Source organism: Camelina sativa, chromosome 20, assembly GCF_030686135.1.
Source record: "Camelina sativa cultivar CO46 ecotype springtype chromosome 20, ASM3068613v1".
Taxonomy (NCBI): domain Eukaryota; kingdom Viridiplantae; phylum Streptophyta; class Magnoliopsida; order Brassicales; family Brassicaceae; genus Camelina; species Camelina sativa.
The window spans coordinates 28,976,006-28,993,879 of NC_141899.1; the positions used below are offsets into that span (position 1 = coordinate 28,976,006).

The following is a 17,874-nucleotide window of genomic DNA, read 5'->3' on the forward strand; positions in this document are numbered from 1 at the left end:
TTGTGATGGTACATCATTGATTAGTATATTATGTAATATATTTTTTATTCAAAATCTATTTTGAGCCAACAATTTTCGTAATTAAAAAATTATGCATAAGTGAAAGTAAAATAGTTGGCTTAATGTGTTCATATAGACATTTTCTAGGTGATAAAGACTATATTTGTAACATAGAATATATTTAGGTTTTAAAAAAAAAACTTTTAATAGTAACATACATAAAATATTTGTAAATAGATATAAATCAGTGTATTATAACAAAAATAAAATGTATAAATAACGTAAAAAAATTAATATATTTTTGTTAAATTTAATTTAATTTATAAAAATTTAAACCTGTACATCGGGCGGGTCCTCATCTAGTAAACTATAAACATAACATAATACAATATTTTTGCATATGTCTTTTTATAATAAATATAATAGACTTTTATATGTCATACTATCTATTTTTTATTATCAGTTAACATTTTGTTAGTTCATTACAATTTACAAAGGTCTTTTGGTATACAACTTCTCAAGTATTATGTGGATTTTCATCTTCCTTTAACATCTAATATATTATACAGAGTAGTATATTATCTTCCTCTATGAATGTAAATAAAAGATTAGTAAATATGAAAAATGAATTTATATTTAGTATTATATAATTTTTTTTATGTCTCTACAATAGATTCTTAGTGAGTTTCAATGCATAATTTAATAAAACCCATACGTTTTATATATTAAAATTGAATGGAATAACACATTCCAAAAAAATTATGAGACACGTGATTTAGTATACGTCAAAACACAAAATAATTGAACTTTACTAAACTGTTTAATTATTAAAAATAATAATTGAAAAGTATAGTTAAGAAAAAAGTTAAAAAAAAAAAACATTTCTTATTTTACAAATACAAAATTTATAACTCTATTTATAATTTATATAAATGATAAATAAATTTATTAAATATTTTTTCATTTGTTTGCAAAAATAAAGTTGGCATCATGCCGTTTTTCATCTTCTTTACATATATCTAATATTCTATTAATATAAATAAAAGATTAAAAATATGAAAATGGATTTATATTTAATATTGTATCATTTGTTATATGTCTCTAAAATAGATTTTTAGTGAGTTTAATAACTTAATAAAATTAATAAACTCTATATATTAAAATTGAATAGAATGATACTTGTCAAAAAAAATATGAAAAACATACTTTATTATATAAAGATTTCATAAACCAACACTTAAAGATACAATCCAAATTTACAAACAATAGAGAGAAAAAAACACACACACACACGTAGCCACACAACGGTATAACAAAAAAGAAAAAAAAAAAACAGCATCTTCAAAAAAATTCCGAAATTCAAAATCCTCGTGCTCCCTTATCATCGAATAACGTTGGCATAGTTGCCAAACAGTTATTATGCGGACTGTTATGGAGTCATCAGTTGTAGTTGTATCCTTTCGAACTCTGTGAACTCAGAATCGACTGCACATACACATGTTTCGATCAAACGGTTAGAGATTTCGAGCTTGTTTTGTAACAATGATAATAACAACTAATGTATGACTATAACTTACTATTAAGTGAGCAACAAAAGGTGTTCAAACCGATCTAGAGTTTTTTGTCTTTTTTTTTATTGGATTGAAAGCAGATCCAAAACTTAGACCTGTTTAAATCATCCTAAACATATTTTAATAGAAATATAACATTTTTAAAGAACATAAAAATTAAAACTCCAAGTTACGCAACCAAAAAGCCTCAAAATTAATATTGACTTGGCCGAATAAAGTTAACACCATATATACCATAGTGTTACGTTTCGTTAGGTTTAATTCGGCGAAGACAACACACTAATCCAATGTTTAAGCGATTAATGTGATAAATATATACCTTGACTTTAGGATAAGGGAAGCTAGTTTTAACGCCACCTCTGCTTCCAAAACTGAACTTTGATTTTTTGTCATTAGGTTTTAAGATCTGAAATGAGCAGGTCAAATCATCATCCACACTCATCATCGCACCTGCATTGTCGAACTCCCCACAGTAATTCGGCGCGGAGAATATCGTCACAAGCTGCTTATTCGCAAAGAACTCGAATCCGTCTTCAACAACCTGTCACAAAATCCTTACTTGAATCAAAAGCAAACACATAGAGAAAGTGTTTCTTTGGGCACAAGGAACACTAAACAAACCTGGTGAGCTCTACAAATTAGGTCAAGATCGAGTCTTTTCAGAAACCCCGAAACTGTATCCGATCCAAAAGTGTAAGAGACTCCGCGATCATTAGGCCCCCAACCTCTGACATCCTTGTCAGGATCAGACCACAACAGATCACAGAGTAAACCGCGATCAGGAATGTCCGTGGGACGACGAAGATCCCTAATCTGTCTCAAGCTAAGAAGCTCCGGGGAGAGCCCGCCGTGCATACAGAGAATCCGGTCATCGATGAGTGCAGCGACAGGAAGACAATTGAAGCAATCGGTGAAGATTCGCCAAATCTTGACACTGAATCTGCGTTTACACTCGTCGTAAAAGCCGTAAATGCGATTGATTGAGGCACTTTCATGGTTTCCTCTAAGAAGGAAGAAGTTTTCAGGGAATTTGATCTTGTAAGCGAGTAAAAGACAAATCGTTTCGAGGCTTTGCTTGCCGCGGTCTACGTAATCTCCAAGAAACAAGTAGTTTGAACGAGGAGGGTATCCTCCGTATTCGAATAGTCTCAAGAGATCCGGATATTGTCCATGAATGTCCCCTGTTTTTTTTGTTTAGCCAAAAGAATACATAAGAACAAAGCAATCTCAGAGAAGAACCGGAGAGAAATAAAGAGAAGCCTACCGCAGATTTTGACAGGAGCTTCGAGTTCCAAGAGATTTGGCTGTCTCATAAAGATATCTCTAGAGACAAAACAGAGCTGTTTAATCTCTGTTTCAGACAACTGAACAGTCTTTCCTGGTTTCTCTCTAACTTCAAGCAACCTATTGATCACCGAGTTCAAAGTACCAGCATCCATTGATAAACCCTCAAGAAACAGAGCAACAATGAGAGGAAACAACAACGACGAGAGAGTCTCTAAAAGGTTTATATTAAACTGAAGCTATTGACAATATGAAATAAATTAAAATAAGTTTGGAGCTTTTATGTTCTTTTATGCTCTTTGAGAGAAAAGAACGGTGATTGTCAAATTGAAGAAGGGCTTTATAAAGCCGCGTTTAAGAATATATTCTTCATACCTTTTTAGCAACAGCCATGTGTTCAGACTTACCTACATTGTTCTAACTTCAACTACATCATGTAATAATCAGATGCTAACTAATTTAGAAACATTTTTTTCATGTCTTTTGTTAAGCTTTACATGCTTTAATCCATCCAAGTAGGTTATGGTTTGAAGTCAAGATCTTTCGACGGGTAACTCAGAGTGCGGAAAACGATTCTTTCTTCGTCATAGTATCAATGTTTTTGGATTTGCTCGCATCATATCATCAAAGCAACTTGACTAATGTACAAGAACATATTCGTTATAAAACTACAGGATGTGAGAGGACACCACAAGGAATAACGAGGAAAGAGAGAGAGAGATTGGAGAATAATAGTTTTGCTTTTGCCCCTTTCTTGTATTAGAAACCAAAAAGGAGAAAAGAAAGATTCCAAAGTTAGGAGGAAACAAAGAGTGATGCCTCCTCTAACTACTTCTAGATCGTGTCGTTTTCTTAGCTGTATTTTAGACATAGTAATTCGAAAATAAAAGTAGAACAAGATTCATTCATGGACTCACATGACTCCATAAAAAATTAAGAAAAAAAAAGAAAAAAATCTTCTTAGTTATAAGCATTAAAACTTGTGTATGTTTATCTCAGTCATAAACAGAAAGCTTCTTATACTCTTCACCTTTGATGGCTAACCACATGACATCTTCAGGATTCATGATCCCACCTTCTTCAAGAAACAGAGTCAGTAGATTCTTCGAAAACCCACTAACCATAGCCACTCCTTTCTGCTTAGCCACCACAGGTGTAGCCGAGGAGTCCCTCAGGTTCCAAAATACTATCTCCGGAATATTCTGAAAACCGTTCTCCTTATACTTCCTCTGAACCACCTCATAATCTGTCTCCCATTTCTCCTTGTTTCTTGCTGCTTCATCAAACTCCATGTCACTGAACACAAACAACCGCTTGATCATCTGATCATCGGTTAGGTTGTTCTTGACTGCAACCTTAAGAATCCGATCAAACACCTTTTGGAAATCTGTGTTCAATCCCCAAATCCATTTGTTCAACAAACTCAGTCTTTTCCTTCAGACTCGAACCCGTGATAATGTGAAGCTGCGGCTTTTCGCTAAAGGTAATAACTTTCCCTTTCCAGGGCTCTTCATTCAGTTCCGAAACCAATAACCCAAGTGCCACACAAACCTCCATAGGTGTACCAATCATGCTTCCAGAGACATCACAAACCGCCAGTGAACTCTTCAGCTTCCCTTTCTTTGCAAGATCATCCACCATTTTCGTCCATTGAAGCTCTGCAACTTCCGCTCCAACTTCACTATCCTCCAGCTGCTTTATTATCTGATGAGGAAGCAACGCGCCAGCCGCAATCTTCTCCTTCCCGGATTTCACATCCTCCAGAAACTTACTAAACCTCTCACTATCATGTTCCACAAAGAGATTCTTGTAATTCTTCATAGCCACAGAAGCAACTCTCTTATACTTCAACGAATCCCATCCATTTGCACTCATAGACAACTCAGGCAATTCGAGCGCTTTATGCAATGGCACAAGAACCTCTTTCCTCAACCGATCCCTAATCCTATAAGCATAATGCGCTTCTTCGATTCCTTCATACTCATCTCTAGGGAACATCCTTCTAGCAATTGCCTCACATATCAAAGTAGTTTTATCATACGAAGAATCAACCGAAGGACACCATTTCGAAGCTAAACCAATCTTATTCAGCTCATTCGAATTCAAATACTTCAAATCCGATTTCAAAAAATCGGAAAACAAATCAGCAATTCCATCAAAGAGTAATCTGTAGTTAGCATCAGAGTTATACCTCTCTAAAGCTTTCTTTGCCTTCTCAAACTCTCTCTGTTTCCTCAAAGCCCTAGCCTTGACAGGACCACTAATCTCCTCTGCAGTTTCCAAAACACGATCTTCCAGTTCACTGCAAATCTCTGAGCGTATCTTCTTCCGCTTGAATGGCTTCTGAACCGTCTTCCTCCAAACCCGACTGTGTCCTCTGTCTACCTGCTGACCTTCCAAGATCCGATACAAAATCTCAGGCAAATCTTTGAAATACCCAAAACCAACAAGAGCAGGGAGATTCAAAGCTAGAGTATTGGGGTGATTCTTGTAAAGCCAAAACGCAGCTGTGTAAAACCCTTCTTTATCTGATTTCCCAGTTCCTCTAACTCCTCTGAGATTGCAGACGAGCTTCAACGTAGTCAAAGGATCGTGAGACCAAGAAATCGCCAGCCTTTTGATTAAATCTTCTGGAGAAGTGTCAGGGACTACGTGGAAGAAGAAATCTAGACATGGGTTCCCGGAGGAGAGAAACGTGGGCGAGAAGTTTTCTGTTAAACCCTTTGGTGGTTCTTCGAGGTTTAGCGTAGCGGTCAAGTTGTGGTCATCGGAAAAAGGGTTTTTTGGTGAATTGATGGTAGATGGTTTGTGGGTTGGTGTCTCGACGGTGGCGACGGAAGGTGGGCCAAGAAGGGTCGCAGTAGAAGAAGTCATTGAAAGAGAGAGAGAATTGGTTATCGTTTCGGACGCTTTGACAAGGGGGTTTCTCAAGGGATTTGTGTCATTTAAATGGTTAAAGTATTTATAGGTAGAAGAGAAACCCTAGGACAATAAACTAAAAAATTGTTCAGCTTGGAGAACAAGTAACTTCGGAAATATTGATGCACCTTAACATTTAATATTTTAATAAATACAAGAAAAAACAAAACTCCGAAAATTATAAGTATGTATATCAATCATAGCTTCGAGGCTTAGGTAGGGGTTCCAATCGGGCCGGCCCGGCCCGATCCGGTCCAAAATATTTCCAAACCTATATTTTAAAATTCGAGTTGGACTTTAGCAGGGTTACAACTTACAAGGCTTTTCGGATTTTTCTGAGCTTATCTTACAAATCAAAAATTCAAAGTTATAAGCTTTAAAAAAAAATTAAAGGTTCATTGTAACACCCCCGAACTGTTCTATAACTAAAACGAAACAGGAATGTCACGTATGACGCCCGTATCAGTCGATAGAGGTTCTCGAAATGTATCTGTTTACCCAAATCAACCGATCTCGAGTATCTTTACCTCTCTATAATGGCCTAAGGCTGTTCAACCCGTACCACGGTCGCGAGTTGTGTTAGTCCGGACAAGATTAATATATCATTTGAAAACTTTCAAGTTTACATAAAACCGATTCTTACTTAGTATATATCGTACTTTAAATCGTTACCAAAACAAGTATAGTTTTCCGGGCCCATAAAGAAATCTATACATAATAAAAATTTTGATTTTTTAGCAAAAAACTGTAAATCATCTAATCTGGCTAGCCTATGATCACTGCCACAGCTAGGGGATTATCTAAAAGGGAAGGCCTGCAAAAAAAAAAGGTACCATCATGAGTAATCTTAGATTACTCAGAGATCCCGCCTAACTAACCTCTAAACAACACCCCAACTTGAACTATAACATTGAACAGGCAACTAATGCAACTAACACATGCATTAAGTAAATCAGAGAATCATGCAATCAAACAATACTTAAAGAAGCTAAAGCACTCAAATAAATAGTACCTGCACAACGACTCACATTACAAATTGTACGATACTAATAAACTTCACCTTAAGGTCATAGAACTTCTACGATATGGATTTCCCACCAGGCAATGGTTCCCCGAATTTTAGCCATAAAGGCTAGACGGATCACATCCCTTTCCCAAAACTGTGTACAAGGGACCTATTCCCTAACAGTAAATTTTACTACTTCGTCAAGTAGTGCTTGTTGGTAGCTAACCACTACGAGCCATTGGGACAATCACGTTATCGCCTTACCAAGTCTTAACAAGACTAATGACTCAACCAAAATACAAGTATATCTAATGACTAAGAATACTTGCAACATTAACTAACAATCAATCAATCAAACGTTAGCCATGCACGAGCAAGACTAACACAAACAACAAACAACAAACTAACATGTTTTCTATCAAATAACAAGTAAGAAACAACATCAAACGAGGCATCTCAATCTTGTCAATAACTACCAATTATTGACTTGCAAATAAACAAGCAGTATAACGGCTACAACGATAGCATAACCAATTATACTTACATCTATCCTACTCACAACAAACAAATCACAAAATAATAATCACATCAAACAAGCCACACAATAATAACCACATCAACCAAACCACACAACAATGAACATGAACTATAACAAAATAGAACATGAACCTAACATGCAACAATTACCATAAGAAATTACAAAAACAAACACAACAACCAAACAATTCAAACAACCACAAAACCTATATAACCTCACACGCAATATCAAACACATAAATAAAACCTAAACATGTGCTACTTCACATGTGTTTGGTACTCACAAGGTTTTGCTGGAGCTCGACTTGGTTTCACATCTCCGACTAGCTAAATCCACGTGAACTCGGAAGCTCTGGATTTCACATCATCAAGACCGCTTAGGTTGGGATCTAAAAAGAAAAAGCTAGAAGGAAAACTGAAACTAAGACTAAACAGCTTATCTAACAGCTTGCTAACTTTTTTGAGCTGCTCGGAGACTTCCGCTATCTCCAAAAACAAACTAGGACCTTTTATGTAAGGTTTAAGGTTGATTTTTGGTTTACTAAAGCTAATGAACGAAGGCTGGGTATTTATAGTCCCCTAAGGTTGGTGTTAGAGCTGCTTAGTCACCTAAACAAGTGTCTCACGTTCAGTTATCCACCAATCATAACTTGTCATTCCATTTTTTCATGCTTATCCACTTCTTAAACCAACACATGACATTACAGCTCACCAACGTTCCTATCCTGTTTTCTTGGCTGAGAATGAGCCATTTGGTCTCCTATTGACTAATTAAAACTCTTCTAATTGATTCTAAGTCTAACTCTCACAAAACGTTAACCGTTTCGCGCCAGAAATATCCCGTTTCGACCAGTTTTATGTGCCATTGACCCAAAAATAATTTCTCCATGAAAAATCTGATTTTTTCAAGATAAAATCTCCTATTTATCTTCCTTTAGCCTCGCCAAAATCCTCAAACTCAAATAAAATTAACCATATCACTTTTCCTTTCGGTGATTGGCTAAAAGAGTATTTGACGACTTGATTTTCCTAAAAGAAAATTATTTCTGAACTCTAACTTGATTTTTACTTCTTTTTATAGCATCCTCAACTTCCTCAAGGTCCTCTCAATTTATTTCATGCTTGTCCTTAGCACAAAATTCCAATTTTGCTCCTTAACGCTCTTCTGAGTAGCTTCTAGGTCGATTCTCTCGAACTCTAAAAACTGAGTGATTCTTCTTGGCTAAAACTTTTCAAGCTTCTTATCTGATTTAATCATATGCCTTAGCCCACTGAATGTTTTATTTTCTTCCTTCCCAACTTTCTTAATTGCTGGACTAATTACCAAAAAATGGCGTCTCTTGTTAAATGGTTATAGGCTCCTGTTGAACCTTAGGGTCAATCCTTATATAATCATTGCAGAGCTATTTGATATCAGTCTTCTTAGCTAATGATTGACTTTAGTCCTTCTTAGAAATTCTCTTCTTCAACATTTTCTTCTCAGTAAGGTTGTTCGGTTATCTTACTGTGTCTTTCATCTTCAGATTATTTTTCTGAGTAATAATATCTTGTGACAAATCCTCTGGATCTCTTCTACTGAGCTTTAATCATCGTTGTTCCTTTGGTTTTTAACCAATTTTCCCCTCCTTTGGTTTATTTCCCTCGTTGGTCGAATGGTCATGTTCGCGTCCTTCCCGTATATTTTTAGGTTTAGTATGGGGTATTACATTCACGTCCCCTTAATAGAATTCGTCCCTGAATTCTCCTTAGCTTCACCTTGCGTCTTCTACTAAGTCAATCTCCTCTTTGGTGTCTTACCTTTCGAGACTTCTTCCTTTTCCTTTATTTTCTAGCTTGGTTATTTCCGTCTTGGCATTTAATGAGAATTCTGTGTTGACTTGATTCCAATCGTTTCTTCTGCTTCTTGGATACCACTCTTGACCTTTTTTCACTACAAGAAATATGGATTTTGTTAGCTCTAGAAAAATGCTATTATATGTCATTGATAGCGAATTATCAAACAATATCTCTGCCCCAACTATAATAGGGTCGTCCTGTACAACATCACTTTTGTGTATGCTATTGCAAGTTATTCTATTATAGCGTTAATTGAATGTTTTAATATACTTTCTTATAGCACACGATTCTTTATATATTGTCATAACACTATAATTTGCTATACAAATATTTAATTGGTTTATATAAATTTTTATATTTGAATTTTGTTCAACAAAATTTATTTAATTGGATTTACATATAATTATTATATTTGAAAAATCATAAAAATACATAAAATTCATATTACATTAACAAAACACATCTTACATAACATCATATTCATTACAAACCCCAAGTACAAAAGATGACAAAATGAAAGAACACTGATCAAGAAAACAGCAAGAAGTAACTCTTACACAAGTAAGAAAAAATGGGTTTGGCTGAAATGGACCAGCAAAAAAGGCTTCTTCCATTTGTTTTCCAAGTGAGGCTTCTTGTGCTTGTATCCTTCTTAAATCAGGAACTGATCCTTGCAATCCACAATACCTTAAGGTTCTGCCAAGATGAAAAGATGAAGGTACAAAGAACAATTAAGTTCACTTTTGAAACTAGTAAAAAGAAACGAACCCATTTCAAACCTATTGCAAAAATGCTTGTAAAGTCTTACAATTGTACTAAACTAGAAACTTTCCATATATTAGCCTTTGAAATCTCATAATATACAATATGAGCTAGTGAAGAGTACCTTATCAACTTAGTAATTGTGAAATAATCTGAGGTGGAAGTGTTACATAGATGATTGTTTTTCTAGAAACTTACCACGGTCTTCTTGAAATGTTGTGCCAATATGAAACACCAGATGTGTGAGCAAAGAACCACAATGAGAACAAAGATGTTTATAAACAATGACCTGCAATAAAGGTATAACACAACATATTCACACATTGGCTTTTTTAATGTCATCGATTCAGTCTTTTTGCATCTTTTAGCCTCTTAGTGTAAACACTGTATTTTCGACCACCAACCTATTCAATTCAAGAAAACATCAAAAAATTATACTATCAAATTAAAAAGGATTTAAAATGGAAACCTCACCAGCAGCAACAATATATATCATTAGACTCTCACACTTACTACAGAACTCCAATTGTCAGTGACATTAAGAGCTAAAATCGCCTAATATTGCCATCAGTTCAAGTAATATAATTGAGAATTAGAAAAGTGTAAAAGCTTGGGCACCTGAAGAGTAGCCAAACGAGCATTCTCCTTGGAGATATAAAAGACTTGACTCTTCAAGTTTCTTGGCAAAACCAAGTCACAAAACAGCAGTCATTATGTCTAAATATCCTAGGCAAAGTTGTATTCTAGGAAAACCAAGTCAAAGATGGAGATGGTGGAACGATGAGCTGTTTTGTGACTTTACCATGCAATCAAAGATGAAATATAACGTCATGTAGAATTAGTCACACACACTCGCACTAGATGGATAAAAAAATATAAACTTTCAGCAACTTACAACTTCATATGTTTCCATATTTACCACACCAACCTCATTGTGAACCTTAATCCTCACTACAAAACCAAACAAAACAAAAATTAATAAGATTTAGTTATCTTGGTTTCTGTCTCAGTCAATTCGTCGAACACCTTGTGTGCACAGAGAACTCTAAAAAACAGAACCCCTAATATTTTTTACAATATATTCTCCATAAGCTAGAACGTACACATGTCTGTGAACTTTGAACTTTCTATGAACAAAATTAGGCTAAAATCAGACCTTTGCAATCATCATATCACCAAAAAACTTGCTTGGCTCCTCGTCGTTTCTCACTACAAGCTGAAAGTGACAGATCCAATTTCCAAAATAACAAACCGGTTAAAAATTAGGGGTTTGCGAATCTGAAGATTGAAAGAACTAAGAGCGAGGGGATTAGTACCTCGGCAGCTAAGTAAACCGAAAATCTGGCCCCAACACGTTCAACTTTACTGCTTCTCGATTTCACCTTCTTGGCAACGCCAGATCCAATAGAGAAGAGAAAGAGAGAGCTGATGATGTTGCCATTGAAACAGTGGTGAAGTAAGGCAAAAACACAGCTAGGGGCATCATACGTTCCCTCTTCCTCCTTCATCCCCACACCGTGCTATAACTAAAACAAAACAGGAGCCTCACGTATGACGCCCGTAATCAGTCGATAGAGGTTCTCAGAACGCATCTGTTTGCCCAAATCAATCGATCTCGAGTATCTTTACCTCTCGATCATGGCCTAAGGCTTTTCAACCTGTACCACGGTCGCGAGTTGTGTCAGTCCGGACAGGACTAATATATCATTTGAACACTTTCAGAGTTAGATAAAACCGATTCTTACTACGTATAATATCTTACTTTTAAATCGTTTCCAAAACTAGTTTTCCGAGCCCATAAAGAAAACTTTACATAATAAAAAATTTAGAGTTTTTAGCAAAAAAAAGTTATAAATCATCTAATCTAGCCATCTTATGATCACTGCGGCATCTAGATAATTACCTAAAAGGGAATACCTGTAAAACAAAAAGGTAGTATCATGAGTAATCTTAGATTACTCCGTGAGCTCGCCTAACTAACCTCTAAACAACATCCCAACTTGAACTATAGCAACGAACAAGCAATTAATGCAACCAACACATGCATTAAGTAAATCAGAGAATCGTGCAATCAAACAATGCTTAAAGAAGCTGAAGCACTTAAATAAAGAGTACATGCACAACGACTCACATTACAACTTGTACGATACTAATACACTTCACTTTAAAGTCTTTGATTTTCTACGATTCAGATTTCTCATCAGGCAATATTTCTCCGATCCTAACCACAAAGGTTAGAAGCATCATATCCCTTTCTCAAAACCATGTACATGGAAGCTATTCCTTTACGGTAAAATTTATTAGTTCGTTAAGTAGTGCCCATTGATATTTAAACATTTTGAAATTTTCATAATTTTTTAAAACTTAAAAATTAAAATAAATTTATATACATTTATTAAAGAGTATATGCACTAAATACCACAAAAATAAAAAGTATTTAACAAACTACCATAGGGCCCACAATCTATTCTCTCTCCTCATATACAATTACTTTTATACTCATTACATATATTACATGTTATTTGTTTAAATATCATGTCATTTTTGTTTTTTGAACCAAATTATATGTCAGTTTGGGTTCACAAATGAAATAGTTAGGGTTTAAATTTTACAATTAAAACGAAATTATATGTCGGTTTGGATTCACAAATGAGATTGTTAGGGTTTAGATTTTACAATTAGAATGAAATTATATGTCGGTTTGGGTTCACAAATAAAATGGTTAGGATTTAGATTTTACAATTAGAACGAAATTATATGTCGGTTTGGGTTCACAAATAAGATGGTTAGGATTTAGATTTTACAATTAGAACGAAATTATATGTTGGTTTGGGTTCACAAATTAGATGGTTAGGGTTTAGATTATACAATTAGAACAAAAATATATATCAGTTTGGGTTCACAAATGAGATGGTTAGGGTTTAGATTTTACAATTAAACAAAATTATATGTCGGTTTGGGTTCATAAATGAGATGTAAAATATAAATATTACATGCTATTTTAAAAATTTTATATAAAATATAAATATTACATGCTATTTTAAAAAATTTCACCTAATTTTTCATTCTTTCTAATTATACTAAAATAAAAAAAATGATAATTTTGTCTTTTTACTCAAAAAAACGTAGGCTCCATAATATTTTACTATTAAAAAAAATTGTTGTGCTAGTCTCTTAAATAACTTTTAGAATTGTGGTATTTATTTAATTAACCCTTTATTAAATAACTAAATCAAAAACTAAAATATACAGTAAAGAATTTGAAATCCACACAAATGTTAAAAAATAATAATAATAATAATTTTAAATCATATCCTACTATATTAATTGAGAAGTACAAATATGAAACAAACCTTAAATGTGTAAAAAATTACATTCAATTGCCATTAGAAAACTTAATTAAAATTAATAAATTAATTAAATTAATATAATCAATTTAAAAAACGAAAATTGAGGATACTTTAAATAAAATAAATTGTAAAAAAGTAACAAAAAATCTTTTATAATCAAAACTAATCTGTATTAGAAAAAAAAATTTACAATTAAGATTTTAAAAATCTAATCAAATAAAATCTACAACTACAAATTTTATCCTACTATATTAATTGAGAAGTACAAATATGAAACTAACCTTAAAATATGTAAAAATTACATTCAATTGCCATTAAAAACCTTAATTAAGATTAATTAATTAAATAAATATGAATAATTAAAAATGAAAATCGGGGACACATCAAATAAAATAAATTGTAGAAAAGTAAAAAAAATCTATCCGAATCAAAATTAATTCATACTTAAAAAGTTAACAGGTAAGATTTTAAAAACCAAACCGAATAAAATATACAGCTACAAATTTTATCAAAAAAATATTCCACCACAGGTTAAAATTATTACAAACAAAAAAAAGAAGCCACATAAAATAATAATGAATATTGGTTTCAAAGAGACATTTTAGAACTTTTACTAGCTATAATTAGTTGCTCTTTTTTACATGTTAGTAAGAATTGTGTTTAGTTGACAAAAGTTTAAACAATTTTGTTTATTACATATAATTTTTTTATTGACAGGTTTTCAATAAACAATTTTAAAATACAAAAATTATAATATAAGCAAACTAAATTTTTAATCACAAACTATTATAAATAACATTACAATAAAATAAAGTATTACAAAGTTTTATTTAAAAAAATGTTCAGCCTACGGTTGTTAGTATCTAGTTAAGTATTAATATAACAGAGAAATGGAGAAGTCACATGGGCACATTAATTAGAAGCGGCCACGTTTCTTCCATGCTTTGAAGACAAATCCATCCTTATAGTCAAAATGTCAAAAACAATTCGACAAGGACTTGAGAAAAGAGTCCGAGATCATCACCATCACAAGTTACAACAGATTCAATGGCTTCTTCGACTCCGACCCTTTTGGGTCCACCTTCCGTCGCCGGAGACACTCAGCTCGTCAAACCAGTCACCACCATTTCACCAGAAACCTCTGTTTCCGATGACCAAACTTTGATCTCCCAAACCGCCACACTAAACCTCCAAGAGCCACCACCAATGGGTCTAACAGAGAACTTCTCGCCGACGTTTCTCTCCTCCGGGAACCCATGTCTCGATTTCTTCTTCCACATCGTCCCCGACACGCGTCCGGATGATCTGATCCAAAGGCTGGCGATTTCCTGGTCTCACGATCCTTTGACTACGTTGAAGCTCGTCTGCAATCTCAGAGGAGTTAGAGGAACTGGGAAATCAGATAGAGAAGGGTTTTACACAGCTGCGTTTTGGCTTTACAAGAATCACCCCAAAACCCTAGCTTTGAATCTCCCTGCTCTTGTTGGTTTTGGGTATTTCAAAGACTTGCCTGAGATTCTGTTTCGGATCTTAGAAGGTCAGCAGTTAGAGAGAGGTAAGAGTCGCGTTTGGAGGAAGAAGATTCGGAGAAAATTCAAAGGGAAGAGTGAGAAAAGGTCTGAGCTTTCCGGTGAAATAGAAGATCGGATTCTGGAGAACACGGAGGAGATTAGTGGTCCTGTTGATAAGATCAAGGCTAGGGCTTTACGGAAACAGAGAGAGTTCGAAAAGGCGAAGAAAGCTTTAGAGAGGTACAACTCTGATGCTAATTACAGATTACTCTTTGATCGAACTGCTGATTTGTTTGCTGGTTTGTTGAAATCGGATTTGAAGTGTTTGAACTCGAATGAGTTGAATAAGATTAGTTTAGCTTCGAAATGGTGTCCTTCGGTTGATTCTTCGTATGATAAGACTACTTTGATATGTGAGGCAATTGCTAGAAGGTTGTTTTCTAGAGATGAGTATGAAGAAGGAATCGAAGAAGCACATTATGCTTATAGGATTAGAGATAGGTTGAGGAAAGAAGTACTTGTGCCGTTGCATAAAGCGCTCGAGTTGCCTGAGTTGTCTATGAGTGCAAAGGAATGGAATTTGTTGAAGTACAATCGAGTTGCTTCTGTGGCTATGAAGAATTACAAGAAGCTCTTTGCGGAACATGACAGTGAGAGGTTTACAGAGTTTTTGGAGGATGTGAAATCAGGGAAGAAGAAGATTGCTGCTGGTGCGTTGCTTCCTCACGAGATAATAAACCAGCTGGAGTGTAATGATGAGAGTGATGTTGGCTCTGAAGTTGCAGAGCTTCAGTGGGCGAGAATGGTGGATGATCTTGCCAAGAAAGGGAAGATGAAGAGTTCACTGGCGGTTTGTGATGTCTCGGGGAGCATGTCAGGTACACCTATGGAGGTTTGTGTAGCGCTTGGGCTACTGGTTTCAGAACTTAATGAAGAGCCATGGAAAGGGAAAGTTATTACCTTTAGTGAGAACCCGCAGCTTCACACTGTCACAGGTTCGAGTCTGATGGAAAAGACTGAGTTTGTTAGACAAATGGATTGGGGAATGAACACAGATTTCCAGAAGGTGTTTGATCGGATTCTGGAGGTTGCAGTCGAGAATAAACTAACCAATGATCAGATGGTCAAGCGGTTGTTTGTGTTCAGTGACATGGAGTTCGATGATGCAATGGCAGACAGGCATTCGGAGGTGAATTATTCCTTGAGTGTGGAGGAACGGTTGAAGATATCAAAGCAACAGTCCAAGGAGAAATGGGAGACAGATTATGAGGTGGTTCAGAGGAAGTATAAGGAGAACGGTTTTCAGAATGTTCCGGAAATGGTATTTTGGAACTTGAGAGACTCCTCAGCTACACCCGTGGTGGCTAACCAGAAAGGAGTAGCTATGGTTAGCGGGTTTTCGAAGAATCTACTTACTCTGTTTCTTGAAGAAGGTGGGATCGTGAATCCTGAAGATGTCATGTGGTTAGCCATTAAAGCTGAGGAGTATAAGAAGCTGACTATATATGACTGAGAAACACATACATAAGCTTTAATGCGTAAACCCTAGCATCATCATTTCTATCAATTTCTTTGAGTTTTATACCGTTTGTTTTTTATTTGTGGAATTATGTGAGTGTATGAATAAATCTCTTTTGACTTTTTGTTTTAACTTGAGGCATCGCTCTTTAGTAAACGAAGTAAGAAAAGGGCAAAAGCCTCGGAAAATATGATGTACGGGATTGGATTCAAGGCTCAAAACCTAAACTAAACACGATATGTGTTTGATCCAACAAAACAGAACAAAAACTCACTCGTAGATTATTGTACATTTTCTTGGAGAATAACAAGGGGAGAAAGTAAACTCTCTAAAAAAAAGTGTATATCATCCAAATACTCAAACTCGTACATTTTCTAGAAGAAGAACACAAGTGGAGAAAAAAGATCCCGACAATTTGGCCGCGGCTATAGAAGAGAGGTTGGCCTTTTGTAAAGGTTGATTGCTATATTGATCATCAAGTTCAGAAAACATACATGATCATTAGATTAGAATATATTAATGGATGTGCTTTCATACAGATCCAGAAAGAAAGATGTGTATATCAATCATAGATTTCAATAAATAGATTAAAATCTGGAAAACATTGACTGCTTGCTTGAATGAAAAGGTCATAGTTTGGAAGAAAAGATTTCATATTTTGTTGCTCGAATCATGATCATAATAAGATCACTACACTAACTATTTTGTTACTTTCATTAGAAATGATAATGAATTTATATCACACTCACTTCTTCTTGCCCTTGTTAGTATTCTCTCCCTGCTCAAGAAGCTCCTCCAAAACACTATCATCCAAATACTCAAATTCAAAAACTTGCCTAGAAGAAGAGGAAGCGGAGGCGGATGAAGATGAAGATCCAGCAACGGAGGAGGAAGAAGAGCCGCCAGTACTTCCCATGTTATACTCATGCGGGAAGTTCAGAATCGCAGCTTGGCCTCTCATTGAGTAGGCAGCTTGGTCATATGCTCTAGCCGCGTCCTCTGCAGTATCGAAAGTACCAAGCCATATACGTTCACCGTGCTTCCTTGAATCTCGTATCTCAGCCGCGTACTTGCCCCAAGGCCGTCTCCGAACTCCCCGGAACTTTCCATGCTCAGCCCCCCCGCCACCACGACCTCCTTGATCCATATGTTATAAGGATACAAAGATTGTTCTATTTTAACCCAAAACAAACAAGAAAAGAAAAAAAAAAAGATTGTTCTTGCTGTTTGGGTTATCCCTCGTATACGTGTTTATGTTTTTCTGTTGCATGTGTTTGACGGGATTTGAATCTGTAAATTAATAGGCCGCGGGGAAAAAAATATGTGGGTCCTAATTCCTAATATTCGGCCCTCGACATATACATAACGAAAGAATATATAACTCCATTGAGATCAACTATTTTCTTACGCAGTTGAAAATTCATCTTTTTTAAATAGTATCCTAAATTTTTAAAAAAATCTGTTTAAATATGTATATCTAAGCTTTTGGACCCGTGGTCATGTTTACAGAAAAAAAAAAACAAATTTGGTTTAATTTGTAAATAATTATTGGATTCGATCATTCGAACCAGACAAGTTT

The 17,874-nt window shown here is 35.0% G+C and overlaps 3 protein-coding genes, 1 long non-coding RNA gene and 1 pseudogene across 12 annotated transcripts; 1 reads left to right on the forward strand and 4 right to left on the reverse strand.

Annotated features, from left to right (window-relative positions):
- Positions 1-1,192: 1,192 nt before the first annotated feature.
- LOC104771491 (serine/threonine-protein phosphatase PP1 isozyme 7) lies at positions 1,193-3,172 on the reverse strand. Of its 3 annotated transcripts, none has more exons than XR_764837.2 (5): positions 2,836-3,172; positions 2,193-2,752; positions 1,891-2,112; positions 1,578-1,666; positions 1,193-1,485 (listed from the first exon to the last, which is right to left on the reverse strand). XR_764837.2 is itself a non-coding variant. In XM_010496020.2 (5 exons), the coding sequence occupies exons 1-4, from the start codon at positions 3,008-3,010 to the stop codon at positions 1,612-1,614; spliced, it is 1,026 nt and encodes a 341-aa protein (XP_010494322.1). In that variant the 5' UTR covers positions 3,011-3,172; the 3' UTR covers positions 1,193-1,485; positions 1,578-1,611. The 3 variants fall into 3 exon arrangements, 2 of the variants coding, with proteins under 2 accessions (XP_010494322.1, XP_010494323.1); XM_010496020.2 differs by having other exon boundaries at positions 1,578-1,680; XM_010496021.2 differs by lacking the exon at positions 1,578-1,666.
- Positions 3,173-3,850: 678 nt separating this feature from the next.
- Positions 3,851-5,974, reverse strand: LOC104771492 (uncharacterized; annotated as a pseudogene).
- A 3,608-nt stretch (positions 5,975-9,582) lies between these two features.
- LOC104771493 (uncharacterized) lies at positions 9,583-11,692 on the reverse strand. Of its 7 annotated transcripts, none has more exons than XR_015592221.1 (6): positions 11,232-11,692; positions 11,072-11,131; positions 10,811-10,866; positions 10,534-10,711; positions 10,114-10,204; positions 9,583-9,849 (listed from the first exon to the last, which is right to left on the reverse strand). It is a non-coding gene; the product is annotated as an uncharacterized LOC104771493 (long non-coding RNA). The 7 variants fall into 7 exon arrangements; XR_015592220.1 differs by having other exon boundaries at positions 10,114-10,319; positions 11,232-11,686; XR_764842.3 differs by having other exon boundaries at positions 10,534-10,866; positions 11,232-11,686.
- A 2,482-nt stretch (positions 11,693-14,174) lies between these two features.
- LOC104771494 (uncharacterized) lies at positions 14,175-16,427 on the forward strand. The gene has a single exon (XM_010496023.3). It carries the CDS (start codon positions 14,313-14,315, stop codon positions 16,287-16,289), a length of 1,977 nt encoding a protein of 658 aa, XP_010494325.2. The 5' UTR covers positions 14,175-14,312; the 3' UTR covers positions 16,290-16,427.
- Positions 16,428-17,040: 613 nt separating this feature from the next.
- On the reverse strand, positions 17,041-17,442 carry LOC104771495 (ethylene-responsive transcription factor ERF096). The gene has a single exon (XM_010496024.1). The coding sequence runs from the start codon at positions 17,440-17,442 to the stop codon at positions 17,041-17,043; it is 402 nt and encodes a 133-aa protein (XP_010494326.1).
- Between the last annotated feature and the right edge of the window lie 432 nt (positions 17,443-17,874).